We start from the raw sequence: 9,046 nt of genomic DNA, 5'->3' as shown, positions 1-9,046 counted from the left end.
GTAGGCGGTAGGAGACAAGGAGTCAGGTGTTAGACCCAGTGTCACTTGGAAGATTGGGTGTTGATAGTCTAGCCTTGAGTAGGACGTCGGGCCTTAAGCAGGACGTCGGGTCTTCAGCAAGACGTAGGGACTGAACGTCGGGCCTTAAGCAGGACGTCGGGTCTGAACGTCGGGCCTTAAGCAGAACGTCGGGTCTTCAGCAGGACGTAGGAACTGAACGTCGGGTCTTCAGCAGGACGTAGGGACTGAACGTTGGGCCTTAAGCAGGATGTCAGGACTGAACGTCGGACCTTAAGGCAGTGGTGCAATGAAACTCTGGTGAGGCTTCGGTGTTGGTCCGGCGAGGTTCCTGCGGTGGTCCGGCGGTGGTTCGGCGAAACTTCTGCGGTGGTCTGGCGGCCGTCGAGGAGGAGCTTCCTCCTCCCCTTCTTCCTTCTCTTCTCTTCTTCTCTCTCTTGCTTGGATCCCCTCTCATGAGAAATGAGGGCTGTATTTATAGATTTTATGGAGTGGCATGGCCCGTAAATAGGCGTGAGATCAGGGGCGAATTGGGAGTGGTCGAATGGACGGCCGATATCGAATCCTACGAACATGCGCCGTTCGTTGGTAATTTGAGGGCCTTAGTGATGTCGGAATTCGGCGATCTTGAGCTCGTTGGATTTGTCTCGTCGAGCCGTTCGATTCGAGTATAAGCTCGTTAAAATCGGAGACCATTTGGTAACTCAAATTGCGGTTTGAACCTTCCAACAACGCTTTTGTTCCTTAATTTGGACCCATTTGGGCTCGGATTGGGTCTAATTTGGTGTCGTTGGGTTCGTATTTCCGAGACGCTCAATTTGACTATAAGCTCGCTGAAATCGGAGTTCACGTGCTTCCAAATTTAATTTTTAAAGTTTCCGGTTTGAGTTTTGCCTCGAGATTCGTGCTCGATCAAGATAATTTCATGATGACGTATCAATCTATTTCATTTTAAATTTAATATGTTTTGTGTTTATTAAAAAACTAAAAGTTTTAAGGTTTAGGGTTTAATATTTAATATTTTTTAATACAAATGATAAAAACATAAAATAATTTGTATTTTAAAGAAAATATAAAAAAATTTAACATTTCACATCAGCTCCTTTTAAAAACTTTCTTTTAATTAATTTTTTGAAATTTTTAATTTTCTATAATACTCCATGGCTAATAACCTCCCGGCCCTCAGCGACTCCCCGTCCCGATAACTCGCTGTCCGCGCTTGCTCTTGTTGAACTTGAACTTCTCTCAGTAAACTCTACCCTCTCCCTAAATAAATCTAGTTGTACAAGTGGCATACCAGCGCTCACACGCAATTATGGATTGAAATCCGTGTCTTAGAGCTCCGTATCGACCCCGGGCACTATATCCGCCACAGCCCATCCACGTCTTGACCCTTCTTCGCCTGAATCCCTTCTTCTCAACCCGTTTATCTGTCATCTCCAATGCTATCCTTTCTTCCACGAAGGCACAAAGTACAACTTGCAGTAACCTGCCACAAAGAAATCATGGTGGGCCCTCGCATGCTATCTGTGTCCTAAACCCGCCACCGGTTGGTTTACTTGAGAGTCCCCTTCCCTCTCTAACTCTTCTCCAACCGAGCGGATGGCGTGCAGACTGGTGGATTCTACCTTTCATCTTCCGGTAAACTAACGCATAGCGAAGGACCCTAACACCATCTGCATTCCCACCAATTTCTTCTATTCTTTGTTTTTGTTTTTCCTGATTTGTATTTGTATTATTATTTCTTTTCAAACTTATTAGGCTCCGCCTAAAATGGCGATTTCGAGTGGGAGGTTAAACGCCTGTCAAGGTACGCGTTGACTCCCTACAAAGCTTATATTTTGGATGCCAGTTTTGTGAAATTCAGGAGGTTTTTGTTAGGTTTTCTCTTCTAAGGTTGAGCGTAAGAAACCTATCTCAACTTATTATTTTGTGCTCATTCTTGCAATTCATTTGCTTCTGTTGTTTGTTTTGAGCTGCTACATTGGCTTGAAGAACGTTCTGTTGTTTAACATTTTGCTCGATGGTTTAAAAATTTTGAAATAATTTGGTTGCTTGAAGTTCGTAATCATGTTTTTTAAAAATTATAAAATTTATTAAGTTCATCAGTTGATTGCGATGCAACTGGGTACTATCACTGATTTCAAACTCCACAAATATTGTCAAAAGTCTCTCCAAAGTGAGGATTTAAATTTGCGCTTAAAATGAGTGAAAACAAAATTCTCACTTTCTAAAACAGTTTTCGATTTACAAACAATCAAACGAGCCCTAAAACATATCTCTCTCTATTTTGGGAGAAAAAGGTTTTATCTACCCTCTTGTTGAGTCCCATGAATAAAAGAACTATATGTAAAGTATCTTTTCACTACAACTAAGTGGGTTTTATAGTAGTTAAGGAATTTATGAATTCTTTGCTCATATGACTCATCAATCATCATCACCTTCATTAGCCTTATCCCAACTATTTGGGATTGACATTTTGAATTCTCATTTTCCATTCTTCTTGTTAACTACTATTTTAAATGTTAAATTTATTTTTCACAATTTATTTTTGTGTAATCTTAGTTCTACCCCTTTTCATTCCTAATCCTCTGATAATAATTTTATCTACTCGAGCTTGTCTAATGAATGCATTTTTTACTCTTTCATGTACATGTTCAAACCACCTATGTTTATTTTTAATTATCTTATTGTCAATACTTGTCACTCTAATCTTTCCTTTAATATAATAATTCCTTAGTTTAGCCACATATGCATCTTAATGTTCCGTTTTTGACCATGCTTAACTTAGATATGAATATCTTTTTTTCTTAGTTCAACATTCAAATCCATAATTATCCACCTCATTTTTTTTCATAAAATTTATATTTAAGCCTCAATAATATCCTCTTATCACACAAAACTTCTGATACACTTTTTCATTTTAACTATCCAACCTTAATTGCAGTAGTTTCATCATCATTTATATCATTACTCTTTTGTATAATATATTCGAGGTATTTAATTTTTTATAATTATGTATTACTTTATATTTCAATAATATTGAATGATAATTATGAACATAGCGCCAACTAAAATTACATATCATATATGTGGCTAGGGGTTTAAAAGCATTGAGCTTGAGTAAGCTGGCTCTTTATTCATATTCAACTCATTCAAATTTATCTTTGTTCAATATCGGCTCTTGTTCGTGAATTTATTGTTCTTATTTATTCATTTTAATATATATGAGAGTGTTTGACTTGATTTTGGCTAGATTACTAAAAAAGTGTAAAACTTAAATTTTTTTTTTTTTTTATAAATTAAGCATTCACAAGCTAATACATATATAAAAAATTCACAAATTATTATTACTAAAAATTTATGATTACAATAATAAATTTATAATCAAAATTTGCAACTTAGCAAATGACTATTAAAATGAATCCAAACTAATAATAATAAATGCATGACAAAATTGAATTCTAATTTATACAAATATGAACACTTTGATTGAAATCTTTAATCCTCAATTCTCCAATCTTATTAATTGAAAGTTTGTAACTCAGATTAACATTTAAATTTTTATTTCTCTATCCTATAAAAGGATTTATAGCCATGCCAGAATTTTAATTCATATCTCAAGCAACAATTGTACATATGATTATATTTCAAATTCTTGATAATCAACTTAAATAAGTCTTTATAGCTTTTGTCTAGCAAATTGTTTTTCTCTAAATACTCATTAGGCAACAACTCCAAATGCAACGTTGTTACGATATCTATTTGCAAATAAATCAATCCAGGAAGAATTACAATTTAGCTATACATATAACATCCAGTATGAAAGCGATCCATAAAGAAATCAAGGGGAAGCTAACCCCCATTCTCTCGGTTAGCATCAAATATTGGTTAAAATACGTCTACGTTATTGATCTTTTTTCATGTATAATCATTTCTGTATTTTAACAGGCATGTTTTTTTTTGACAGTTCATCAGAGAGTGAGACATCAGAGTATACATTTTTCCAGCAAGAAACTGAGTAAAGTTGTACGGGCTTCTGTTATCCCAATTTCACCTTCTTTGCAAGTGAATGATATTATAAGAAGTGATATGTGTAAAACTTACGGCTTTATTAAAATTGGAGAAGCAGTTCCTGATAATATTACGCTCAAAGACATCATTACAACCCTCCCGAAAAAGGTCAATTGACATAATAAGTTTTAAACATATCTTAAATCAATCTCTGCCGACCCAAGTAGTTGGGATCAGGCTAATGATGATGATCTTGATTCAGTCTAAGGGAAATTCTTCTTTGAAGGTATTTGAGATTGATGATGTTAAAGCTTGGAGATCTGTTTTGGTGTCTTTTGTTTCTTATGCTTTGGGAATTTGGATGATTACAAAAGCTCCATGGTACTTGCTCCCGCTTGCATGGGCATGGACCGGAACTGCTGTTACGGGGGTTAGTTTCCCTCAGCATTCTATGAATAATAATTATGGAGAAAATATAGTTTAGATCAATATGCATTTCTTCATAATTTCTAACGCTTTTCTGCTCATTTTGTTTTACATTCATTTTTAACATAAATGTATACAGTTTTTTGTGATTCGGCATGATTGTTTCATAAATAGTTTTATGTTCTTTTTTACTGTAAAATTTATTCATAATACTGGTATTATAGTTCTTTGTGGTAGGCCATGATTGTGCGCATAGGTCCTTCTCAAGGAATAAATTGGTGGAAGACATAGTTGGAACTTTGGCTTTTTTGCCTCTTATTTATCCATATGAACCGTGGCGCTTCAAACATGACAAGCATCATGCCAAAACAAACATGTCTGTTTCTCTCTTCTCGTTATTTTATTTTACTCTTTTTTGCTTTTGCATTTGTCTGATTTTTGCCTGATAGAAGGTTCTCATATTTTAATTCTGTAAACGCGTCCATCATATTTTTCATAATCCTTGGCTTCTGTTAATGAATGGCCCGGGTTAAATTGATTCTGTGAATTTCCAGGTTATTAGAGGATACTGCCTGGCATCCCATTTTAAAAGAGGAAATTGATGCATCCCCATCTCTGAGGAAGGCAATAATCTTCGGTTATGGTCCTCTTCGACCTTGGATGTCAATAGCTCATTGGTATCTTACAAACTGCCATCTTGTTATAGTTTATACGCTTAATAGGATTTCATCCACTTAAATTGCACTATCAATGTTTCTTATATTGTTCATTGATTTTAATCTTTTCGAGCACAATATTAGGTTGATGTGGCACTTTGATTTAAGAAAGTTCAAACCAAATGAAGTTGGACGTGTTAAGATAAGCTTGGCATGTGTCTTTGCTTTCATTATGATTGGGTGGCCGCTGATTATTTATAAGGCTGGTATTGTGGGATGGATCAAGTTATGGTTCATGCCATGGCTAGTATATCACTTTTGGGTACATTCTTCCTGTTTTTATGTTCTACTTTTTTTTCATATTGAATAAAACTTAATATTTTAAGAAGTCAATTATTTATCCTGCTAGTTACTGAATTTCATAGATGAGTACTTTCACTATGGTTCATCACACTGCTCCTCACATACCTTTCAAGGCTTCAGATGAATGGAATGCTGCTCAAGCCCAGCTTAATGGAACAGTCCATTGTAACTACCCTCGATGGTGTGTCTTTCAGACTTCATCTTTCTCATCCTTTCTCAAGTTAGTACTTATCGTGCTGTCATGGTCTTTTATTCGACTGATCAAAATTGAATTTTCTGAAAAATATTGTCTTAACAGGATAGAGATTCTATGCCATGATATCAATGTGCATATTCCCCATCACATTTCTCCAAGGATTCCATCCTACAACCTTCGGGAGGCACATCGTTCACTCCAAGAGAACTGGGGCAAGGTAAATTTAAGATTTTATTGCCCATTTGGTTCTTCATGGATTAAAAAAAAGGATTTATACTGGTATACCATCAGCAAAAGGATTTTTTTGGTACAAACATCCAAAATTGAGTGGTAAACCTAGAAAATATGAATGTTGTTGAACGTCCCTAATAGAAGTTCTAAAAAAGTGATTGAATTTGCTAGATTCCATCTCATTTTGATATAATTGGAAATCATCATGGGTTTTAAATTTAATAAGATTCCTTAATTTAATTTATTTGTTTTTATGCATAAAAAATGTGAAAAGAAATAATACGTTTTCTATTGACAAACCAACAAGATGCAGAATTGATATTTGCTTCAGTAATGTATTCTAACACTGAAAATTTTCATCTTGGAACCTACATGAAGTATCTGAATGAAGCCAATTGGAACTGGCGTTTGATGAAAACGATAATGACCACTTGTCATGTATACAACAAGGAAAGGTTCTATTTTCCCTTCGACAAGATTGCTCCAGAAGAGGCACAGCCAATTACATTCCTCAGAAAGTTCATGCCAGATTATGCATAGACTGTTTCATTCTTTGATGCCAGCATGCGTAAGCACTTGTTATTTACAATAGGTTTATTTTTTTACTTTCTAATAATTTGACGAATTCCCTTGTATTGTCTAAACCAGAGCATTCTGTTACGTAACTAAGAGTAATTTGCTATTTTTTATTTTTTAACTATCAGAATGAGCAACGTAAATGATCATGCTATAGTGTAACTTCACATTAACTTCACCTAATTGTATGGCTTGAGAATGTCTATGATGGAAGGGCTGTGCAGCCGAGGAACTGACAATGGATGTGAAAAATCTCACACGAGAGGAGAGCGGCTAAGGGAGAGAATGATTTTCTTCTTTGGGATTGATTTTAGGCTTCGAAAATTTTTAATGATATCGCTAGGATGAGAAGTTAAGGATGCTGGGAAGAGATTGAGCCGATGACTTCGGAAGCAGGCAACATATGTCAGTGCAGGAGATGTTGGCTCACGCAGGCAACATAGAAGTCTGGTATTTTTTAGAGTGGCGGATCCCTATCATTTTTTTAGAGTGGGCATATGACCGGTGAGAATTTCAGTGCCAAATAAAGTCTTGTAATTCATTATCTTTTATGAAAAATTTGTGTTCTACTTTGCATTTTTTAATAATATTGTATAATGACTTCATTTGGAATAAAATCAAATATTTTTTTCTCAATATAAGATATTAGGCAGTCATTGAGCCAAAAATCACCTATTTTGCTATGCAAATGATGCTTAATAATCTTCATTAAAAAAAATGCTCTCTCCATTGTAGAAGTAGCAAATGATAAAGTCAGTGCTAAAATAATAAGTCTATAAATCAAGGGATATATAATATTTTTTATCCTTTATCATCTGTTTTGCAAGATCAGTAATGCTAGTCAATGATGTGAATTCATTCTTTGTGCGCATATCAATAATATAAGTAGGTAATTAATGTTCAAGAGACACAAGATCAATCATAGAGAAATCTGTTGGATATAACTCTGCAAGACGAATTATTTTTCCTTATTATAAGAAGAGAACATATCACTCGGATTTAGACATGTCACATAAAGAAATAACTCGGTATTAATTTAAGAAAATTGATTATTTAGTTCATGTAGTTGTATATTAATAACAACATAGGATAAATCAACTCGATAATGATAAAAATTTATTATTTCTGTCCTTTTTCGTACCGACTGTCCATGAGCCTTGAGTTTAGAATTTATATTGGAAATTTCAATTTTAAAAACATTACAAAATCGTGACACTTATTCAAGTAAAGTCACATATTCATTTTCTTTTATCATCTGTAATCGTTGCTTTAACACTTTTACTAATTTCATTGCATTTATAATATTATGATATTTTTTTTTGTAAGGTTTGTAATAATTCATTTATAATATCTAAAATATCAATCATTAAATACAGTGCTAAGACAAAGTTAAATGATTTCATGGTATATATTCAAATGCTAGCTTTCACTGATTGTTGATCATGTATCATCTCTTCCTTGACAATTTTAAGCACTTCGAGTACATAAGCACTTCGAGTACATTTTGGTTATACTTATTAATGTTTTAAAATAAGAACTCCAACGGGTGTCTCGAACACGATGCAAATTTATTTCTTGGTTCAAACCACGACCACTATTTAAATCTCTACAACTTAAATGAAAAACTATCTTATTACGATGAATAATTTTTAGGGTATTATTTCTTTTGCATGAAGATCTAACAATATTGTCAATTCTTAAAGTGATATCAAATAAATGTTTTATTTGCCAACGATTTTTTTTTTTGCAATAGACACTAAGCATAATTGGAGTTGATGAATAGAACAATGAATGTAAAAAGCCTGGTGATTATCTTTTTGAATGAGTACTACAAATCATTAAACTCACACCGCATATTAAATGCTCCATCGTAGCCTTGGCTCCGTATTCTATGTAAATTCTTAATGAATGTTTTGCTAAAAGAGCTTCAATTGATGCATTGAGTGCAACTGTATTTATGGAAGATACATGACTAATACCAATGAACTTTTCTATTACTTGGCCCAATTTGTTTATGTATCTCAATACAATAGCTAATTGTTATTTTGTAGACACATCACTTGAGGAGGAGGTTGGGGAAAAATTAAAAGTGGGTTTAGGGTTTAGGGTTTAGGGTTTAGGGATTAGGGCATAGGGTATAGGGTATAGGGTATAGGGTATTAGGGTATAGGGTTTAGGGTCTAGGGTCTAAGGTTTAGGGTCTAGGGTTTTTAGGGTTTAGGGTTTAGGGATTAGGGCATAGGGTATAGGGTTTAGGGTTTAGGGTTTAGGGTTTAGGGTTATTTAGGGTTATTTAGGGTATAGGGTATAGGGTATAGGGTTTAGGGTTTAAGGTTTAGGGTTTAGGGTTTTGGGGTTAGGGTTTAGGGGTTATGGGTTAGGATTTATGGTTTAGGGTTTTTAGGGTTTTTAGGGTTTTTAGGGTTTAGGGTTTAGGGTTTAGGGTTTAGGGTTTAGGGTTTAGGGTATATTTAGGGTTTAGGGTATAGGGTATAGGGTATAGGGTATAGGGTATAGGGTATAGGGTATAGGGTTAAGGGTTAAGGGTTAAGGGTTAAGGGTTAAG

At 34.6% G+C, this 9,046-nt stretch overlaps 1 protein-coding gene across 3 annotated transcripts; it reads left to right on the top strand.

Moving 5' to 3' along the window:
- Nucleotides 1-1,206: 1,206 nt before the first annotated feature.
- On the top strand, nucleotides 1,207-7,052 carry LOC110105613 (omega-6 fatty acid desaturase, chloroplastic-like). Of its 3 annotated transcripts, XM_028698222.1 has the most exons (11): nucleotides 1,207-1,659; nucleotides 1,780-1,828; nucleotides 3,989-4,200; nucleotides 4,319-4,462; nucleotides 4,683-4,834; nucleotides 5,013-5,135; nucleotides 5,259-5,436; nucleotides 5,540-5,697; nucleotides 5,776-5,890; nucleotides 6,283-6,472; nucleotides 6,609-7,052. In XM_028698222.1, the coding sequence occupies exons 1-10, from the start codon at nucleotides 1,621-1,623 to the stop codon at nucleotides 6,442-6,444; spliced, it is 1,332 nt and encodes a 443-aa protein (XP_028554055.1). In that variant the 5' UTR covers nucleotides 1,207-1,620; the 3' UTR covers nucleotides 6,445-6,472; nucleotides 6,609-7,052. The 3 variants fall into 3 exon arrangements, with proteins under 3 accessions (XP_028554055.1, XP_028554054.1, XP_020690847.1); XM_028698221.1 differs by lacking the exon at nucleotides 6,609-7,052 and having other exon boundaries at nucleotides 6,283-6,601; XM_020835188.2 differs by lacking the exon at nucleotides 6,609-7,052 and having other exon boundaries at nucleotides 1,209-1,659; nucleotides 5,540-5,658; nucleotides 6,283-6,601.
- The last annotated feature ends 1,994 nt before the right edge of the window (nucleotides 7,053-9,046 follow it).

This window comes from Dendrobium catenatum, unplaced genomic scaffold, assembly GCF_001605985.2.
Source record: "Dendrobium catenatum unplaced genomic scaffold, ASM160598v2 fragScaff_scaffold_1056, whole genome shotgun sequence".
Lineage (NCBI taxonomy): Eukaryota > Viridiplantae > Streptophyta > Magnoliopsida > Asparagales > Orchidaceae > Dendrobium > Dendrobium catenatum.
The sequence above is the reverse complement of the archived record's forward strand: the minus strand, read 5'-3'. Positions and strand labels throughout refer to the sequence as shown.

What these genes read in the sequence shown, in the direction of transcription:
- LOC110105613 (XM_028698222.1), top strand. Translation starts at nt 1,621, where the DNA reads ATGGCGTGCAGACTGGTGGATTCTACCTTTCATCTTCCG. An exon ending in TTACAACCCTCCCGAAAAAG is followed by an intron (nt 4,201 to 4,318) that starts GTCAATTGACAT and finishes TCTTCTTTGAAG; the next exon opens with GTATTTGAGATTGATGATGT. An exon ending in CATCATGCCAAAACAAACAT is followed by an intron (nt 4,835 to 5,012) that starts GTCTGTTTCTCT and finishes GTGAATTTCCAG; the next exon opens with GTTATTAGAGGATACTGCCT.